Source organism: Synchiropus splendidus, chromosome 9 (assembly GCF_027744825.2).
Source record: "Synchiropus splendidus isolate RoL2022-P1 chromosome 9, RoL_Sspl_1.0, whole genome shotgun sequence".
NCBI classification, from domain to species: domain Eukaryota; kingdom Metazoa; phylum Chordata; class Actinopteri; order Syngnathiformes; family Callionymidae; genus Synchiropus; species Synchiropus splendidus.
Window position 1 is genome coordinate 15,040,757 of NC_071342.1, and position 21,881 is coordinate 15,062,637.

Genomic DNA, 21,881 nt, shown 5'->3' on the forward strand with positions numbered 1-21,881 from the left:
TTGTGATGGGAGACTGAGTAATTATCAGAGGTTGTTTTCAAGAATAAACGCTGTTATGTGGTACTAGTTCAAAAGGAGAGTAGAAATAGTGGGTGACTGTTATTAGACAAGGAACTGAAATATTCAGAGGTAGTTCAGGTTTGTAGTATCAGAAAGAGGCCTGAGTCGTCAGCTGACAAACATCCACATGAAGACATTTCGGGTTCGAAATGACTGGAACTCAGACCAGCTTCACTTTCCTCTTTGTTTTCTAATGGGATTAGTTCAACCGGAAGAGATTAGGGGAATATAATTCAGCTACAGTAGCTTTAATCCACAACCTTTGACCCCTGCACCCTGAGCTGCAGCAGCCTCCACCTGCTGGTTTAAACTACTGTGTGAGCTCCATCTACAGGCCCTGGTGCACACTGGAGGGGGAGTGAGGGACGATGATGATGGGGGAGATGATGATGATGGTGGTGCTGAGAGCAGGACCCAGTGACACACTCTTCTGCTTCTCGTTGCTGTCTGTACAGACTGCGCTGGATTTAATGAGTAAAAACAAAAAATCGATACCTATATTAAAATATGTTTTTGTAGTTATTGGAAAGTCAAAAATTGAACTAGGTCTATTCAGGAAATTTTGTCACAGAGATGCTGGTATAAGCAGAGCCTCATGTATAATATGATACAGATCAACAACCAAACCATGAATATGATTAATAAATACATATATTTTAAAAAGAAGAAAGAAAGAAAAATAGAAACATGGAAGATTATATCAGTTAATGTCATGCTATTGTTTCAGAATATGAAACAATTCAAAACGTACCACACAGATTCGATTCTTTAGCTAGAAATATATTTATTAAAATGACATTTATACTTCGATGCGAAATATATAATTAAAAATTGAGTTATAAAGATAATAAGTTAGTATTAAGAAACATAAATTACAATAATTTAATAATAAATAAATTGCATTTTAAAAACTGAAATGTGCAATTGAAATCGACAGAATGATATAGTTACATTTTAAATCCACCTTTACACAAACGTACAACAAATGAAGAATTATTGAAAAAAAAATAATGCTGCAATTTTTCACCATACAAAAACAAGAAAATTATATTTAAAATATTTAAACCATTCAATAAAACTGGAAAATTGGAACCAGTCGAAAAAAAATACATGAAAACAATGAAAGAATTTTAAGAGTGGCCTCTCACTCTCATGCTTTTGTGCTTCTTATTGACAATCAAGTAAACAAACGTCCTGACAGTGTCTCACCTCTTCTGTCTCTCATTTCCTTGATGGTGGAGCCCAACTCTCATCATTCCTCCGTCTGTCTCTCTGCTCTTCCTGTCTGTCGGATGCAGGTTCCTCCTCATTTGGGCTGCGGGTTTTTTTTTTTACGTGGGCGAATCACAAAGTGTTGGAATCTATTGCCTTTGTCTGACAAGTCATCCATCTCTATGCGAGGGGATCTGTGGGATGTAGGTAGAGGAGGAAGAGGAGGAGGAGGAGGGGGGCGGGGGCGGAGGGGGTGATCTGCGGGACTACAGCTTTTAGAAACAGACACACACTCAGTGGGCTTTCATTCTCAGCCTCATCGTGGAGAGGAGGGGGACGCACTCAGCTCTGAGGTGACTCCACGCAGGACACGGATTTCTCTCCCCCCTTCAGAAGCGTGGAGAACCACTTTGGACTCCGCTCATGTTGTCGCTGGGAGAGCAAATGTAGCCGCGTCTGGTGAAGCGGCGGCGGCTCCTGCTCTGCACCTGACTCCCCTCACCGACACCGACCACCAGGAGGACAAACTTCCGCGCAAGTTGGACTCGGCGCGGACGCTGCTGCCTCGCGGCCGAATTTGCGCAAAACCCCCCTTTTTTCTGCACATTGAACGCTGCACCACCGAGGCGAGACGGCGACCTCAGTCGATTACCTTTCCTTCCTTTGCTATCCGATGGATATTCACTGCAAAGCGGACCCCTTCTCAGCCATGCACCGTGAGTACCCGGAGATAGTTTACTCGCCGCGCACCTACATTACCCGCTTCTCAGTCACACTTAAAGGAGATTCAGGGAACATTATACGACGGTGACTGAACAAAAAATGATGTCAACAAATCTGAATCTTTGGGCCTTTAGTAGGTTTCTTGCAAAATCTATTCCAATTTTTATTAAAACGCTTAAATGAAATATGTATTAAGTCTGTTTTAAGGCGTAGTGTTGAATGCAGGACAGTGTGAACTGTCTTTTATTCGGAGAATGACTTCCGCAATAAAAGTATTTTTCCTCAAACATTAAAAAATAACCTGGATTTGGATCAAATATTATACCTTCTATTTAATATTATGCACCGTAAAATGAAGTATACAGAGAAAATTCCATCAATCACATTCTTAAAATTCAATTATAAATCGAATGTACTTCAGAAACCGATTTAGTGTGTTTTGTATTTTGTAGAATCATAAGTGTTTTTATTTATTCATTTAAACTAAATCACCCAGTTTTCAGAAATAATTTAATCATTTGCACAAGTTAATAAGGTCTCAGCAGCAACGTTATTTTATGGACAGACTTCACAATTATTTATTAAGACAAATATTCTGTTCGTCAGCAGCGTTGATTCATTTGACAGTTCGTTTCAAAGATAAATGAAGAAGGTAATGTTCCTGATAATAAAGGATGTATATATAAAACACGGTAATTGCAGATTAGAAGATAATAATGTTCGTAAATCCAATAATATGACTATAACAGGCAAAAACGATTATTTCTATATATTACAATATATATGATGCAGGTATTTTAACTGCACCTCATTCAAAAGTGTGAAAACAACCCTAAAATCTGACGATGCTTTTGCAGTCAGGTGTGACTTCGCATTTAAATACAAGCGTTTTATTACCCGCCACTATATTTAGCGAAGTCAAAAAGCGACTGTGTGCAAATGACCTCTTCATTCTTCACCGCTAACTTCAGAGCGCAAAACGACATAACTTGTCTTCCATTTATGCTGGTAAAGAAAACCCGCGCTGGTGCTTCAATTATTTATTCCCCCTCATTCTCGCCATCGGCGTTTGTAATATGAGTTATCAAAGCTCGTTTGAATTATTTACGGTAATTGCGCAAGGCAAATTAAACAGGCTGAAACACAATATGGACGACATGTGGGAGGCTGCGCAGGAAAAAAATGTCAAAATAATCAGTCACACACACACTGTGTCATTATTACTGAAGCGGAGGTGAGATGTTTATGACAATAAAAATGCTTATTTCACACGTAAACGCGTGGTGGAATATTCTAACGCGTCAATCCAATGAAAGAGACTCAATGAACGGCGCGTCTGAGGTCCAAGCAGGTATGTAATGTTATGCTCTCTCTTGTGCTGCTGTTGTATCCCACGCAGGGCACGGCGGTGTGAACCAGCTCGGCGGGGTGTTTGTCAACGGCAGACCCCTCCCAGACGTGGTCCGGCAGCGGATCGTGGAGCTGGCCCACCAGGGGGTCCGTCCTTGCGACATCTCCAGACAGCTCCGGGTCAGTCACGGCTGCGTCAGCAAAATCCTCGGCAGGTAAAAGCGGAGTGTGTGTGCGAGCGTGTGCGTGTGTGTGTGTGTCAAACATCAATCTTCTGCAGCTACGCTTCTGTCAGGCCATTTTTTATTTTTATATTTTCATATTTTTTCAAACACAGCAGTTTTTTTTTTGCAAACAGTATTTTAGATCCATCACCTGCGGTAGCTTGTCAGGACAAGAAAATCACTGACAAATACACAAAAGGGTTTTTATATTCGTATTTTTATTTAAAAAAAAAAAAAAAAAAGAAAAGAAAATGAGGAACCGCAGATGCGCGGGGTTAACGCCGAGTCACAATCACAACCATGCAAGATCCACAACATAATGGCCGATGCTTGCTATTTTTGCTGTCAATAAAAATAATAACTATAACAAAATACCTTCTTTGACAAGTATATAGTAAATTATAATTTTTGTTTCTTTTATTTACTTATTTTAAAGGCGTAAATGCTGTGAGATAATATTTTTGAAATATTTTTTTCAGCTATCAGAAGGCATTTCAGAGGTATTCCATTTTCCACACACTCAATGTTTGTCACCATTGCAGCAGTGTTAATATAGCATATTTAAAAGTCACGGTGGCATGTGCATGGAGTTTATTTAAAAAAAAAAATCTCCATCTCACAGCTGATTTTCATTTTCAGTTGTCATAACTGAGGGTCACACACCGACACGAGCAAACGAAAAGTTGTGTTTTTTTAGGTGTTAAAGTTGAATAATGAGAGCGTTTGAGGTTGTCAGTGGTGATGCATTCAGGGACCTTCGTTCTCTTCCCCCTTGCAGGTATTATGAAACTGGCAGTATTAAACCCGGGGTGATTGGTGGATCCAAACCCAAAGTTGCAACCCCAAAAGTTGTGGATAAAATTGCGGAGTACAAGCGCCAGAACCCGACCATGTTCGCCTGGGAGATCCGGGACCGACTACTGGCGGAGGGCGTGTGTGACAACGACACGGTTCCGAGCGTCTCCTCCATCAACAGGTAGGTCCGCAATATTGGGCGCATTTGCGCACTTTTGTTTTCACCCGGGTGGTCTCAATGTTGCAATTCAATCTCCCCCCGCGACCCTCCGCGACACTGTAGCTGTGGCTCGACCCTCGAAACATCACATCTGTCTCGATAAAAACCGATCGATAACTCGTAACCGGATCCGCAGGCAGGGAGGGGAAACACACCATTCAACACGACCACACATGACGATTATTATTATTATTGTTATTATTATTATTATTATTAGAAGAAGAAATATAATCATTAAAATTAGCCATAGGTGGCTGTATATTGATTGTATTTTTACCCAAGATTAATTAAGAGATGAAGTTATGAACATTTATCGATATGATAAAATCATTAATATTATTTGGATGAGATGCAAAATTACACAACCCAAAAGGTGAACATTATGTTAAACAAAATGAAAGCCTTGTAAATGAATTATATATATATATTTTAAAATGCTCACTCTGTTCCAAAGGAGGTACGTCATAGAGCCAGACAATACACAAAAATAACAGCTATTGTTTGAGTTGAATAAAAGCCCCATCATGAAAGTGAAGCTTCCTGAGCTTCCCCGCCTCAGTGGTGTGTTAAGGGCAGCGCCGCCCCCGCTGTCCTGAGTGGAAAAGTCCCCTCAGCGTCTGGGAGTGATGAACTTTGGTTAGGAGGCAACGTTCCAGAGAGCTGGTCATCAGCATTACATTTTAATGAGCTGAACACACTCTCAAGGAAATAAAGGAGATGGAGGAATCCACCAAAAATAATGAAAACCATGTTGCTATGGAAATTTGGCTCCAGCGCGCGGCCCCTCTCTGTTGTGCTCCGGTCGTTGTTTGGGGTCGAGCTGCGAGCTGTTTCCTTGTTAATCATTGACTTGAATGCTTTTTCTTAATATTTCGAGCATGGCCTTGCAAACAATAACAGATCAATCATTAATTTGACCTTTAAAAACACGCTGTTCAAAATGTGTCTTGAGAGAGAAGTTGTGCGGTGGCCTGACCTCTGCCCTGTTGACTAAAGAAGTCCTGCTTTTAAACACCTTTCCCTGCATGAATTATTAAATATGACTCAGAGACTTTGTTACCGCGGTCAGGAGTTTCCTCCCACAGCTCCGAGCCCAGTGGAGCCCTCAAAGCCCAGGAGCTCCTAAGCGGCTTTCAATCATATTGATCCCCATTTTAATATTTCTTTGGGGATCCTTCACCACCACCACCTACAAGAACACAAAAGTCGTTAATTCAAGCATCCAAATTGCTTATTCAATAACAACAACATGGACTGGAAACAAAGTCCTTGAATTTATGAGCCTCCCTCGAGTCATGAGGTCAGATAACTGTTGTGGCGAGATGTTGGAAATTCAAATAAAATATTGATGTGTGTTTTCTGGAGGAGCCTTTGTTGCCCCGCCTGGAGGAGAAGGTACGGAGGACACATGAGATAGCGAGGGGAATGAAAAGAGTCTGATGTACATTTTGCCCCCTCAGGGTGTTAACCCCTCGCTGCCCGATTCAGATGTGATGGATGTTGCGCGTGAGCGTCGACTACCTCTTCTGTGTTACCTTGGAAGAGCAGGTCAAAAGAGTCACTAATCTCATTGTAAAAAGTGACTTTTGGGGAAAATATTTTGCCTGCCTAAGATGCTGCTTGAATGGTAGTTCAAGATGTTTTTGGCTGATCTCAAGCACACTGTTTTATGATGCCATGGTTAAGTTAGTGGTCCAGCCTGGGGTTTATTTGGGGTAACTCCACTTGATCTGCAAAGTGTTTAGATGTCTGTTTGCAACTCATTTTGTCATGTGCTGAAACGTATTTATACTTAAAAATAAGTTAATAAAATATAGAAATGAAAACTGAGCTCATGTTTGACATTTGACGATTAACATTTTATTTCATTTTTTTTTTTTTTATTTTGTTTTTCTTGACAAAATGATCAGAAAAGCCAAGCAGCAGTTTTATGTGAAAATGCTTAATTAAATATTATTCCAATGGACCAAATTAATGAATAGATTCAGGCCCCAGAACACACATATAGATAAATAATCCAAGATATATATGGAAAATACATATTTATATTTTAAAATAAATTCATTTTAAACCTATTTTATATTTGTTTTGCTATTAAAAATATTTATCACAGGAAAAATTCAGTTTCTTTTTTATATTAGTATTCATGTAGTTTGAATAATACTACAATATAATGCACTTTTCTTGTCATTACATTTTTCAGGCATGGTAAAGTCAAATGTGTCGTCCATTTCTTCTTTTAAATCATCAATTAAAAAACAATTTTCACTTTTCTTTTTGAGATAAATGAAGTCCATCAAATCTGCAACTTCACTTTATAATCTCTATTTTAAGGTAAACTAATTACAATTGGAGGACAGTGTCATATATATGGCAAGGATCCAATTCAATAAGCAACTATTGCTTTACTGTCACATATTATTTATAGATCACCATTTGCATCAACTGTTCCTGCCATTCCATGTCAACTTTTTCATCCCCGAGTCCCAATCAATAGACACTGATCTTCTGTGAGCCGGGAGGATTCCTCTGTGTTACCCAGGAAAACAAGCAGAGGGAAACTAGAGCAAACACAGAGGAGAGAAATGGGAACAAAAATGAGTCAGAGGAGAGGAGAAAAAAAAAGATGTTGTGGAAAACAGACAAAGTGGCAGCAAAACAGTGAGCACATTGGACAGTAGGGAGAGAAATGAGAAAAGGGGGATGAGGGCGGGAGTGAGAGAGGCACAAAAAAAAAAATGGGGCCTGAAAGACGGAGAGAGAAGAGGGAGCCGGTGAGGGAGATTATTAGAGTTGGCCAGGTAGAGTCAGTGAAGCCGATCATTGAGGTGAATTGATGTGATTTCATGCTTTGTTTGCAAGATCATTCAGACCAAAGTGCAATGAAGACTTTCCCGCCACCTCACATCTTACTGCTGTGCGGGACTTTATCATATTTCTAACCCCAGAATCCAGCGAGATTGAATCCACAATCTCAGAGGGCAGCTCCCTTTCAGCCTCGCACAGAGGTCGAGAGATTGGCCCCAAAGCCCCTGGTATAAGCTATTTGCGACAGGAGCCTGAAGATGAGGATACAACCGCCAGCAACGGCGGAGCACTTGTACATGCACGGGTGTCAGTGGACATGGTGTGATGTGTTTAGGTGTCGCCGGACTGCGTGGAATCTCCATGCTCTGGAAACTGTATTGATTGATGTGTTGCTCACTTACCAGGATTATCCGCACCAAAGTCCAGCAGCAGTTCCACCCGTCCCCTGATGGATCCGTCACACCACTCTCCACGCCGGGCCACACTATAGGTGAGTAACATTATGACCACACACCGGGCCACAGGAGTCTGTACTCTTCTTCGCTGTGCCTCTCCCTTCAACTGGGTGTTGGTCTGTCCGTCCAGCCCATGAGTCTGACCCAGGACTAGTCCGCCTACTTTGGCTTGGGTACATTCTTCAGACCCCTCTAAGGTTTTAGCGTCGCTGTGAGACCTATCCTGGCTATTATATATATATATATATATATTATATTATATATAGCTAACAAGTCTTCCTTCCTCAGTGCCCAGCACGGCCTCCCCGCCCGTAACCAGTGCCTCCAACGATCCAGTAGGATCCTACTCCATCAACGGCATTCTGGGTATCCCCAGGTCTAATGGCGAGAAGCGGAAACGAGACGATGGTAAGAAACGTCGTTTTATCTTCCATTCATTTCATTCTTTTTTTTTCTGTGTGTGAAGCATTTACGACAGCGCTGAGGCCCAGTGTGTTTCTCTGTGCGTCTCCAGTGACTTGTTATGTTGTATATCAGGTCAGTGTGAGAGTTGAGAGTGCGATTCAATCAGCTTTTGGTGCTTTAAGTTTTACCATACGCCTACAGAGCTGCATCTCAATTTTACACCGAGATCAGACTTAGCGCAGATATCCCATATAGCTGTCATACAAGTGTAATCCCCTCTGGCACGGCAGCATCTCTGCTTTGCACCTCCACATCATAAAAAATAAGAAAGAAGATTTTATGCTGCCATAATCTCGATCGAGATAGAATTTTAAAGATGGCAGAGGGTTTGTTGCCTCTTGTAAAGCACAGATGAGTATAGACTCGGTTAAAAATGACTTGTTTTGCATTCAACTGAACAACAAAGGTGCATTCCATTACATTGCCTGAGTATCTTTTTCATGCTACACCCAGTTTGGCATAGCAATGACTTCACTTTATGGCCCAATTTAATTAACTGGTCAATGAAATATGTCAGAATCAATGCAACATCTGACCATAGATGGATGTTATTATACATGTATACTCAAACCACAAGTCCCATAATGCCCTGCAACAGCTGTAGCTCTTGTAAAAGAACCAATATTTAGAACTAAAGTAGCATGTTTTGTTTTGTTAATTCAGATAGTGAAGGGCTAAAAGAGATCGGATGACATTTGAATCCTTGTTTTCATATTTTAAGCCTCTATTTTTAGTTGTTTAAGTATGCGCCACAAAGGCAAGCAACAGATACACTCAAAGATTAACTGAGAGCAATCAAGTCCGAGCCAGAATTTCTCATTCCAGGAGAAGTGGACACGCTGCCTGAGGGCTAATAGATTATCGGTTGGGCAAACAATTGGCTTTTTTAATGCCTATGAATTAACATGTCCCTGGTGGAGGCCCAAACAGGTGTAGGAACAGACCGGTGGAGAGACAGAGCTGCACGAGTGTTGTGTGTGCATGTGTGCGTGTGTCCATCTCTATGTGTGTTGTACTGCTTTAAGGTGGCATTTTGGATGTCTTTCTCAAAGAGCATTCATCACAACAGGCCACCTCTGTCTTTTATGTTTCTGTCCTTTTAGTTCTCTGGACTGGAAACCACTTGGACGGCAGGAAAATAGCACATTGTAAGTGTTTATTTAGACATTCTTCTCATCCTTCATGCTTGCCTCATTCTATTGTTGTGCTTAAACTGTCATGGTTTTTCTGTCAGAAAAAAAGAGGACGGATGCGTCAGCCAAGCAGATCATTGTCTAATATAGGCTTCAAACGTTCAGATGGAACAGAAATTATAGGAGTGAAAATATGTCTGAACATGTTGAATCCAGTTGTGATGCGCAGCTACATTGATGAAAACAGGTCATAGCTGTGATGCTAATGTAGCATTAGCATTGTCCGTGGCCCTAGTGAGGTACCAATTCTATCAATTGTGTTGTACTTCGGGGCAGCCCACTAAGTAAAGAGACCCCCCAAAAACACACCTCCTCCAGTCCTTCTGAGTACCAGTTTGGGTATTTGTACTTTCAGTACTGGGGCGGTAAACACAACCCAGAGATGTGCTGAGGTTGTAACACACACTAGCACACAGCAATTGTGTCTATTTACGTCCTCATACTTTTCACACGGTGAACAGTGACATTTGAAAAAAATTGCATTTCTACAGAGGAATGCTATTAATTCACAAATTAACCCCCCTTTTCCCTCCATCCCTCTATCGTGAGTGTGCAAGCCATCGCAAAGACAAAAGAAATAGCCTTAAGGGGAGAGAAGAAGAGAGCTTTATCTGAAGAGAGATTGGTTTGCATGTCTGCGAGCGGCGATACCAATTATGCCAGAACTGGGAGAGTGTGTCTCAATGTCCCCACATCATCGCCGCCACCGTGAATCTATCCATAGCCAGATTTATTTGTGTATCTCATTACAGGAAATGGAATGTAGTGCCTGCCAAATGCATTAATAGTGAAGTGGGGAAATTAGCCTGTTTTACAGCTAGGGCTCATTGAATCATTTACATCTTTGGTGCAAGCAAACCGGCGATTGGGTGACAACTCATTCCGTTGTGCTCCAAGATGAAGGTTTCTTCTGACCTTTGTGAAGATGGCACCGCCAAAAGAAATGGAGGCGACCTCATATTCTTTTGGAAATGCTGTACTATCCGCTTTATTAATGTGTGGTCAGTGTCAGCTACCTCTCTGCTGACCTCGCTGCTGTTTGTCGGCAGGTTGATGTGACCTGACTGTAAGTTTCCCCCATCGCTGGCTCACCACATCCTGAATAGAGCTGTTGGGAGGACAGCCAATAGGGAGATACGGTGATAAATTACACAGCGAAAGCAAAGGTCATCGCTTGTTATTGTAGCAAGGGTGTGGGATGAGTGCGGTGGAAGTTGATGAGTGTGAGCTCAGAGCAGGTTCATAGCTGAGTGTCGCAGAAGCGAGAACGTTTTGGGATATCCCTTTACATTATATATGTAAAAAGTAGCTACTGTAGAAACAAACTTTCTTCCCTGATGCAGCCCTCGTGCCGCACAACAAACCCCACAGGTCGAACTAGAGGTTTGCACCACATGCACTGCCCTTATCCTGACCCTGATCCTGAAGCATCGGAAACATGCCACAATATCTCAATCTATTCTTGAACTTCTTTGGTAATTGACTTTAAATATTTTCCATGATTCTGGAAAAATTAAAGAATCATAATAGTGCGCCCAAAAGAGTCACCACAACATATATTGTTTGAGGACATAAGCATCCTCTATTTATAATGTTTGGTTATTAAGACCATATGATGCCCTTAGTGGGCAGGAGGGGAAGTCCCTTTTACTATTACTATATGCTGTAGATTAGAATCCTAAAATCATCAGTGCTAGAGTGGGAGTAACATATTATTGAGCCTTTAAAACACTGCTAATCTTGTTTCGTAGTGGTCATTTTTCTGGAGCAAATTAGGTTTTTACAGTTGCAGTTTGACTTTATGCTGCTAAACCTCAACTGAAATGGCTGCTGTAGTGTTTAAGTTTTGCGTATTTGCTGAGAATCTTCAGTGTTGCTAGTTCACATCCTAACAACAAATCGTTGTTTATTTGTTGGATTAAGTTTTTGAAATGTGGTTCAAAGCCTAAGAGATGGTGATTTAAAATGCGCCCCTTTTTGTGACTCAGTCAATTCTTTTTTTTTTTTTCATGCTGCTATACTTTTACATGGATATCCTCGGCACATTCAAAGTTTGGATGGACAGCCTCCCACTGGCAACATAATTGACAACAGCTAGAAATTGCCATTCAGTTTTCAGGAAGAGCCTGTCCAACCCATATGGCACATTGGAGGAGTTGAAATCAGTTAGCGTATGGATTTGAACCTGGGCCCACTCTGGTTGACTAGTCAAGCCAGTCCATGACAATGAGTCAATAACGGATCACGTTCAAAAATAAATGCATCCACCGCCGAAGAGAAATAAATGTTATCATGAGCAGGATGATGGTGGCGGTGTGTGAGGGAGAGAAAAGCTCAGGTTTAAGAAGGTCCATGGACCGTAACATTGAGACAAGAAGCTGTTAGGACTACGATGACACAACTCCCCCCGCCCCCCCACATTGCATTTCTCCCCCTCAATCTCTCAAATTCTTTTCCCCCAACATCCAATTTCTTTTTGGAGTCTTGCGACTTTCCCATTAATACTCGCTAATAATACCATTTCCGTCATTCGGTGCAGTTGTAAACAACTTGAGTTCTGTCCCAAAAAAATAAAAGATATTCACTCAATGGAAGCAAATCAAGTCAATTACCAGCTGCAAGGCTCGAATTAATGGTGCGGCACATTACTCAGCTTGAAGAGGGAGCGAATGCAGGAGTAAAGATGCGATATGTTAATTGATTTTCAAAATACTCTCAATATGCCGGGCGAAAACACAGTGGAAGATGGAACAAAATGAAGCGAGCTCTCTTCATTATGGAAGACTTGATTCAGAAATAGTCATTTATGTGCTCCATAAATGTTGCGGCCATCAGATCAAATAATGATCAACATTAAAGTCAGAGCAATGTTTCGATCTGTTTTATTGGTGGATTCATTTAAAGTTTGCACTGCAACAACCCTCAATATAGCTACACTGGAGTACATTGGAGTAAACGTGAAGCAGAGATGGTCCTTTGGGTGCTTTATTACGCCTTGCTCAAGGGCAGGCATCTATCTAATCCAAAGATTTGTCGACAGATACTGAGAACCTGCAACTGTGTTTCAAAGCCATTGCAGACTGAGGAGCCGTGAAACGGATCACAGAATGCCATGTTAAGGCTTGACAAACTCACAAGGAAGCTGTAAACAAATGAAAGTAATTTAACAGAACAGCAACCATTAATATGTGTAATGTAAAATATGATGATTGTAAATACATCTTTAAGTGAAGGATATATTTAGTATTAAAAATCTGATGTGCTTTTTGAGATTGGGTGGCTTTCTACCAGAGAAATAATGTTGCAGTCGTTTCCAATTTTTACTTACTACCACTGAAGATGTTTTCATAATCCGTATGCTCCCTTTGCAATATTCAAACTGTTCCTATAACCTAATGAAAGTGTGGCGCTGATGCAGAGGGCAAGTATCAAATAAGTCTGCCTGCTACTGTCTGACACTGGTTGTTGCTGCTAAATTGAATTAATAAAGCTCTTAAACACTCTGCAACATAACAGGATCTTAACAGCCGTGCTGGGGTTGCTGCCACACACACACTCACACACTCAGACACACACAGCACCCAGCGCTCTTGTTTCCGCTTCAGAGGTTTCATAAATATATCTAGCTTACAGGGAAGGAGTGTTCACCCTCTGGGTATACCCGTTTGTTTGCGTGTTGTTTTCTTTTTATAACCTCGAATGCATTTAAAAAAAAAGCTCGACAAATGATCCACAATTTGCGAGGGCACGATTTCCAAGTAACAGCAGAGGACAAATCAGGGAAGGCTCCACTCCCAGCCTCTGATCTTGGAAGGCTTGATTTACAGCCAGTCAGACCATGTTCAGGAATTCATTTGCCTTTCAAACAAGTTCCCACCTCGCTCTCTCCCCGCTGAGTTATCTTATCAGTGGAACATGAAGATGAAAGAAGGACATGAAGTGGCACTGTGCCACCGTGGGATGCAAACATCTCCCTGAGGAGCAAAGCAAACAGCTTTCACTTCATTGTGGTCTGTCGTTCCTTCTCCAACAGTGTCTCTTCAAATCTGTTTATCAGAGCTGCAATTAAAGCAGCACTGAGGGCAACATATGAGCGGTGTTATTCCAGGCTTTGCTTAGCAGCGTGTTGACAGAGTCTCTGTCTTATCTGGGTTGATCGCCTCACAGTTTGGTGTTAAATCTTAAAAACACAGTCAGCCAGGAGTGATAGCAGAGAACCCGCGGAGACAATGTGCTTTAAAAAACCCTTAAGAAAAGCCAATGAGACACACTCCCCCTCACATGCACAAACACACTGACAGTTGGGCTTCACACTCCACTTGACACGTTGACTGTCAGAGGATGAATCTGATTTATAGCAACGATCGTGTGATGTGTGTCAAACATGAAGCGCTTACGCGAAGATCGGCAGAGGAAAGACCCCCTATCATTCAGACTATTAAAGCAAATCAGTATTTATGTTAAAATAACTGCACATGACTTAAATATCAAAGATAAGATCTGTTTTTTTGTTGTCATTATTATTCAAAATGTATTTTTCAAAAATTGCTTTTTTTTTGACAAGCATTTCCCACAACCTGAAACTATTGGTTAAGTTTGGAGCCTGTCACAAATGTGCTGACTCAGGTGAATTACTGATTCCACTCCATTATCGCGTGTTTCAGGGCACAGACTAAGAGCAAAAATGTTCTAAATGGAAAGGAAATCAGACTCACAATGCCATTATGCACTGCAAATAGAAACAAACATAGCATTGCTTTCTGAAACAGTCACATTTGGTTACTTGATTTGACATTTAAAATGCTGCAAATTACTATTTAATCTCGTGATACAAATATACACAACATTTCATACTGTATTTATTTAAAAGTTAAGGCACTCTCATTCTCACCACTCATACTACAAGTCCCATGATGCACTGCAAGCTATAAGAGGCAAGGATTCAGATAAAATTTGTACTTCAATATGGTAATTTACAGGTCAATCTATGAATATTAATGATAGATTGAAGCTTCCATTGTTTTGTATCGGAATGGTTCTGGAGGTGCGGACCTTTTAGTTGGGGAAACCATTGTTCACAAGGATATTTTAAAAGTGGAATATAAATCTGTGACAAACAGCTAAACAGCCAAAGAAAAGTTGCTGTTAAACAAGTGTATTCGATGATAGCTAACACTTAAAAACCCAGACTTGATCTTAGTTTCCACCCGGACCTGTTCTGCAAGGACACGGTGCCACACGTGACAACATTTCCTCTCAAATGCTGCAATATTAATACACTATAGCCTACACTTTGTTCACACATTCCATCCCGGATTGTGGCCCTCCACTCCATTCCCTCCATGGATCTATTTCTCAGCGCGGCTCGGGTTCATCCTCTGGCCTCAGCCATTGAAAAAAGGTCAAGCAGCCGAGCAGAATGGCAATAACGCCCCTGAAATGGTACCATCAGTGGAACATGATTGATCAATTGAATTCCATAGCACAGAAAAATGTGGGATTAAGTAGAGTATTATACGCACAATGAGTTGAGGCATGATGTTCATTCCAAGTTCATTTCGCCTCCCTCCTCTGCTGGCAGATCAGGCAATCAATAGCAGCCTTGCATATCATATATCACCGCCGGCTCGCCCAAGAGAGAACATAATCTGCTGCAAATTTAGAATGACAGATTTGTACGGGAGCTAAAGCCCTCATCCGCTGTTGGCGGCGGGTAAAGAGAGGAGGGGAATTGGAGCAGTGTGGAGGAGAGGAGGTGGCTTGCTGGGGGATTTTACCTGAAGAGTATTTTTTTTTTCATCGTTCAGGATTTGATGAGTGTGCAAAGGGAAAGCCAAGCAGCAGTGGGCTCCCCGGCCACTGCGATGGGGTCAGGGTTCAGATGAATGGGAGAAGCACAGGCTCATTTGTTTACATAGAGCCCCAGTGAGGACGGAAATGCATACGTTTGCCCTCCATGATCCGGTCCCATCCCCACTCCATTCTGCTTTTGAGAGGACAGGCAATATGTGAGGGGGTAGAGGAAGAGGTAATACATCCAGGGCGAAATAGTACAGTTAAATGATGGCTCTCCATTTCCTGAGAGGCTCCGAATGTAATCACCATCCCTGAAACGCTCTCTCCTTCACTAGTATATATTTGAGCTGAAAGAGATCCATCAATTACTACACCCAATCACATGATGGCCACACTGATGGTGGCTGTGAAGGAGGTGGGGTCCGATAAGTGCCCATGGAAACCAAAACAGATAAAACGCAGGAGTTAACTGAACCTCTGCACCTTGTCACTCTTGCACCCGCTCAGTTTGATATTTCTCTTGTACTTATCTCTCATTGCTTTCAGGCTAGCGTGAGATCAAGAACAGCCCAGAGCTTCAATGTCAAACACTTTGCCCCCTCCTCTTTTTCTAGGTGGTTCTGAAGGCTCCGGGCCTGGAAGCGACTCCCAGGGCAGCGTGGAGAGTTTAAGGAAGCACCTGCGAGCAGACGCCTTCACCCAGCAACAGTTGGAGGCACTGGACCGAGTTTTTGAGCGGCCGTCGTACCCGGATGTCTTTCCTACTTCGGAGCACATCAAACCTGAGCAGGTAACACAAGAACATGCTCATAACTTCAACATTTAACCATCTAGATTTAAAGCACAGTTATGATGACAATCATGAGCAATATCTGAGCAGAAAGTAAATATTTAACGCTCAAGACTATTAACAATTTATAGCAAGAAATCGATAATTTATTTCAAAAAGTGTTTGAATCCAGTTATTATTTATATTTTGTTAAATAATATTAAGCAGTTTGACATGTTTTGAGAGTAATTGTTAGCTCTCTATAATATAATATAATAATATTCATACAATGCCACATCAATGCTAGCTAGTACCAATATGCTAGCTGCTGCTTTCAAAACTAGAATCCGGATTAATGAATGATTTCCCTCATTAATTTGGCAAAAAACAGGTACTTTATTGACATTTGAGTAATTCCAGTAAAACAGTAAATAATATTAAACATTTGACATGTTTTGAGAGTAATTGTTAACTCTCTATAATATAATATAATAATATTCATACAATGCTACATCAATGCTAGCTAGCACCAATATGCTAGCTGCTGCTTTCAAAACTAGACTCTGGATTAATGCATGATTTCCCTCATTAATTTGTCAAAAACCAAGTAATTTATTGACGTTTGAGTAAACCTAATACAACAGAGTGAACTGCGGCTGTTTTAAGTCTTTTAAAATCCTCTCTCGCTGCTACAATGCAAACAGAATTGAGTGGTTTCCGTACGGCAGCCTCTTCCTTTAATTCAGCGCCGCAGCGGATCACCTTTATTTACATTCATTCGCCTGTTAAACAACGAGACTGTTAATTTTTTCATGTGAACTCTGTGCGGGTGCCGGCGCAGCCTTAGCTGTGCCCTAATTGAGTTCATTTTCATCTCTGCGCTATCGCGGGGAATTACAGCGGCGATAAATCAGAGGGACAGGCCCTCAGCCGGCTCTGCGGCCCCTAATGCAGCTAATTACCAAAGTGATTTCTACGGCAAGATCAATACCAAAACCAATTGGAAATGACTTGCAATCACAAAGAGTGGAGGAGAAGGTATTAAAAAGGCAAGAAGACGATGGAGGAGGGGGGAGCAAAACTGCATCAGAATGGTCCAGAAAAATCAGTTTTAATTTAACGTAATATTAATCAGCCCGCTTTGCACTCTTTCGCACCCCCCGCCCTCCACCCCCTTCTGTTTCTACCACCCCCTCCCTTCCTTAAAGTGGTGAAAAGGTGGGATATTAGGCTATTAGGGGCTTGTCTGGTGTCTGCATCGGGGCATTAAAAAGCCATTTTGAAGAGGCCAGGCTGAATAGGCCTCATCCCTCCCACACTTCTGGCAGCCATGTGGTCAGGTCATTCAGGCCCCACTGCGTTTGCCACTCGCCCTCCACCCGGCGCTGCCCGGACCTGCCCACAGCCCATCTGCATGACAAAATGGCTCTTGTGCTGTTGAGGCCCGGCGGAATAGAGAGGAACATCCAGCTCTGTGCCAGGGAACAGTTGTAAGCAGACAATTAGAGTTTATCTGTGATAGAGGTGGACAAGGCCAGGGTCACCAGCTCGCCCCTGAGGGACCCCGTCCCATTGAGGCAAGCAGATGCACACACGCACTTTGATAGTAACACTCCAAAACACAAATGTGAGCACTCACACTTATCCTTTTAAAGAAGGGGAAGGTCAGGAAGTGTCATCTCATTGACAGGATTCATCACAGCTGGCAGTAAGTAGGAAAGCCATTATCTGAGATTAGCTTGTTTTAATGGCTAGAAATCCTCGTCTGAGGTCCTTAAACATAAAGGAATTCACAGTGGATGAAGAGCTATAGACTTGAGAGCGCAGAACCTGAGCTCCAAGCTTAACACAGACTAAAAAAATGCCAATAAATGTTCAATATATAGTGGCCTGTGGGGATTAAATATGCCCCATGCCATGTCCAGTCAAATACACGTAATTGACTTATTTGTGGATTTAAAATATTAAAAAGTACAAGACTGATATCTACTGTTGTATTGACTACTGGGAGTGCAATACGTCAATTATGTGATAGTCAAATCTATGTTGGAAGTCTTTAAATCCACTCGGCCCCAAAAAACCCTCCTCCGAGAGACTGTTAGCTTTTTAGAAAGCACCAGCATTTGTGAGCGTTGACCTACACTGTCGAGATTTCAGCATGAGACACATAATATTTTATCATTTTATTGACCTTCCTGCGCTTCGTAAAAGGCGTGAATTTTGAGGTTGTAGTCTCCTCTCAAAAAACACCACATGTCTCTCCTGTAACAAAGCCCTGAATGTCTCCTCCCTTGACTGGTCACAGGGATGACTGCAGTGGAGCACAAAGAGCCAGCTGACACCCCGTCCTTTCACTCATCTCCCAATCCCTCTCTCATCCCACTCTCTCCCTCTGCCTTCTCCCCAGACCAGCGTTAATGCATGCATACATCATAGGTCTTGGTAAAGGACAGCCAGCCGAGACAGCAAGCATTCGCAGAGTTCACAGGAGACCGTGTGAGGGACACGCTCTCCCAGTGTGGCAGGGTTTTCCTCCAGACCTGCTGGATATGTAGCGTGTAAAGGGAGAGAGTCAGAGCTCTATATGAACATAACATATGCTGTGCTGTTTCTGAGTGTGATGTGCGCATGTTTGGTGCTGCAAGACGCCTCTGTTAGTGACGCTAGCTCGGTTGGAAATACATATGAATTAACACATTAGGAAACTGTGAATTGAAAGACATTTTTGCACTGTCATGATAAGACGAGGTATATCGCTTGTATTTTATGGAAAAACTGTAATGACAAATGTTTTCTGACTTGAAAAACACAACTGTGTTTGTAGCTCAAGTAGCCTGTAGCAACATTTGCTAAGCATAAGACAGGAAGCTGTGGGTGGCTATGGTGTAAATATGGCAGAATGTCACCCAACTTGATACGCAAATGCAAAGTGCTCTCTATCACCAACATGTCAAGACAGTCAAAACAACGCAACCACAATTGTGAAAATCACCTCACGCTTGTGTTCTAAAGCTCAATTATGCAGCATCAAGTGAGCTCCTGGAATGTTGCTATGCATCAGAGTTTGCAGTATGTGTTATTCTTTCATATATTTTTTGATTGAGAAACATGTCAAGTAAAATTAACCGTTGATATACCATCTTAAAGTGAAGCCTTGCTCACAAGCTAATATTAGAGCATTTATTCGTGTCGAAAGATTCATTTAAACACGGGCCATAATCGTTCAAATTAAAATCACTAACTGTCTGTCGTATGTGGTGTTCATGTTTACAGGCCAATGAGTACTCGCTCCCGTCTCTTAATCCCGGCATAGAAGACGTGAAGCCGAGCCTGTCCTCCAGCGGAAGCTCCGATCTCGCGGCCAGTGTTTCCCAGAGTTACTCTGTTGTGACAGGTACGATTTGAGTCATTTGATGCACACACCTGTGGCTAGATGATGCCAAAACTAAGCAGGAGGTTCAAGGTTTGGAGTCCCAAAACCAAAACATAAGAACTTGTTAAGACGCAGTAGGGGCAGGAAACCCAGGTTCTATCGCTCAGTGTTTTCAATGAAACCAGACTAAATGTTGTGGTTAAGCTCCCTTTAACACCCGCCAACGACTTGCTCACCCTTTGTGTGTTATCTTGGATTGGTCTGCGAACAGATTGACTGGGAGCGATTCTCATATCAGACAGCTGCTGTTCTCGCCGCGACAGGACGTTGTCATCAAGGGCTATGATGGCCTGTTGATTGACAGCGGCTGGAATGGCTGGATGTTTGGCTGGCTGCCTCACGCTGCGTAGCCAGGGAGGAAGGCTGATTAAATAAGGGAAAGAAACGGTGAAATTACAGGTGTTTTCACGAGCATGAACCAGTTGCTGTGCTCAATAGCAAGCGCGACAGCGCTGCCAGCAGGTAATTGCAGGTGCAGAGTATTAAATATCTGGTGGTATTAACTATCTGTATCATGTGACTCGCCCAAGATTGCACTTTGGCTTCTTTTTCTCTCCTGTCTGAGCTGATGTCTTCCCAGTTAATTGAAATATTGTTTCATTGTGGCTTTTCCCATAGAGGTCAGGTTTACCGACGGTACGACGGAGAATAATATGCCGGCCTTTAATAAAAGTCCCATAATTATGCAGCGGGCATTAAAGTCAATGAGTCCACTGTGTCTGTAAGATAGAGAGAACAAGTCAAGAGAAAGGCAGCGTGATTGAAAACGGCAGTGGCCCTTCTCAAATGATCCCTACAGTCTCGCCCCGAGCCCGGACGCGGCACTAAGGGAAAAGAAAGACCCCTTTTCTATTCCCGAATATGTGGGAGGTGGATTTACCCCCAGAAAGTTGGGCCTCAAGGAGAAGAAAGGTGTGTTTTTGTCTTTCACGCAGGGCTCCTCGTATGAAAGCGGTCTCGCTCTGGGGAGCACACTCGTAGCAGGTGGCCTCCAAACCACCTGGGGGTCTGGTGGGGTGGGGGGGGCGCATAAAGTGATCCATGTGAGGGCCACAAGATTGAACTTTTCTTGAATCGGACATTAAGTGTGGCAACCACTTGTTTTTGAAAAGATGGTTTTGAGCGAACAGATGAGCCTCTTCGGTATAGTTTTATGACTTCATTTTGGCGATTATGCAAAGTAATACATTAAGAATTTGATTGCCTGTAGGTTGTTAGTGGGGTTTTTTTTCCGCTTGCCATTAACAAAGGCAGTAAATATGAACGTATGCCAGAGCGGAATACAATTACCTTCGTTACTTAGGCTGGGATCCAATTATCAATAAATTACACTTCCATACTGGATGCAGGCGCGAGATCATATTCGTTCTTTAAATGTTTTCTGCTTCCAATTAAAATTTACACAGTTATTGATCTTGTTGATTTTTATGTCCTGGGATTTGCATAATCTATTAAAGATGAATGATTAATGGAGTACTTAGTTTTACATTTCAAGGGCACGCGACAAAACAACGCTGGCCGTTTTTTTTGTCACTTCAATTATCTTGATGTAAATAAAGAATCTTTTATCTCTCAAAATAAGAGCGAGCCAGCCGCTAATACGCTGCTGCTTTTTTACCCGCTCGATCTTGCCCTTCGCTTGTTCCGGTATTCCGACAGGGAAAGTAAATAAATGGGGCACTTTGTTCCCTCATGAATGCAAACTGCGCAGAGCGGTTGCAACTTCAGTACATGAACACTGAGAACATGTTATCGGTCACCAGCGCTCCCTGACTCTGAGCCAACACTTGTGCGTCTGAAAAGCTTTGTGTTGTTGTCCAACAAAACATGTATGACCTTGCAGATTCCCTAATTGCTGTCATTTTGATGCAAATGCGTTTGATAAAAGTATCAGCGGAGTACATTAAGCCGTGGTTCATACGTCATGTGAATTCAATAGGTTCTCTGACCTAGATCTCCTCAAACGTTTCAGAAGAATGACGTGTTGGAGTGCAATGTTTTATAGAACAGATCATCAGACAAAAAAACAACATCTATGAATCAGTCAGCTCGATGGGCATCACATTCCTGATGGTGGTGCTGTCTGCGCTGTAGAAAGGTCAGTGGTGCACCCGGCTTAAAAATGCATGAGGGTCACTTCTAAACTAGTTTTGAAAACAAGGTCCAGCATGGAGACTCATGAAACGCTGCAATGTTCTGAACTCCTCAATCTTTTATTTACATTAAAGCACTCCAAATGCGATGTTTTCACCATGGTGTCCGAAGTTCCAAAACAGCTTTGAGGTGAATAAACCGCCTGGGATTTCATCAATTTGATGTGATTTGATGTGATGTATTAACCGCGTCGTTGTACAGGGGTTGGACAAAATAATGTAAAC

The 21,881-nt window shown here is 42.1% G+C and overlaps 1 protein-coding gene across 5 annotated transcripts in view; it reads left to right on the top strand.

Moving 5' to 3' along the window:
- Positions 1-1,598: 1,598 nt before the first annotated feature.
- pax2a (paired box 2a) overlaps positions 1,599-21,881 on the top strand; it is a 30,347-nt gene continuing 10,064 nt past the window's right edge. For 3 of the 5 annotated variants that reach the window (XM_053874721.1, XM_053874720.1, XM_053874718.1), the window contains exons 1-8: positions 1,599-1,988; positions 3,395-3,560; positions 4,348-4,545; positions 7,797-7,882; positions 8,136-8,255; positions 9,416-9,460; positions 15,916-16,091; positions 19,344-19,464. In XM_053874721.1, coding sequence (XP_053730696.1) covers positions 1,946-1,988; positions 3,395-3,560; positions 4,348-4,545; positions 7,797-7,882; positions 8,136-8,255; positions 9,416-9,460; positions 15,916-16,091; positions 19,344-19,464 — 955 coding nt within the window. In that variant the 5' untranslated portion in view covers positions 1,599-1,945. Of the gene's footprint in view, positions 1,989-3,394; positions 3,561-4,048; positions 4,070-4,347; positions 4,546-7,796; positions 7,883-8,135; positions 8,256-9,415; positions 9,461-15,915; positions 16,092-19,343; positions 19,465-21,881 lie in introns of all 5 variants that reach the window. The other 2 variants (XM_053874716.1, XM_053874717.1) reach the window with 1 other exon arrangement.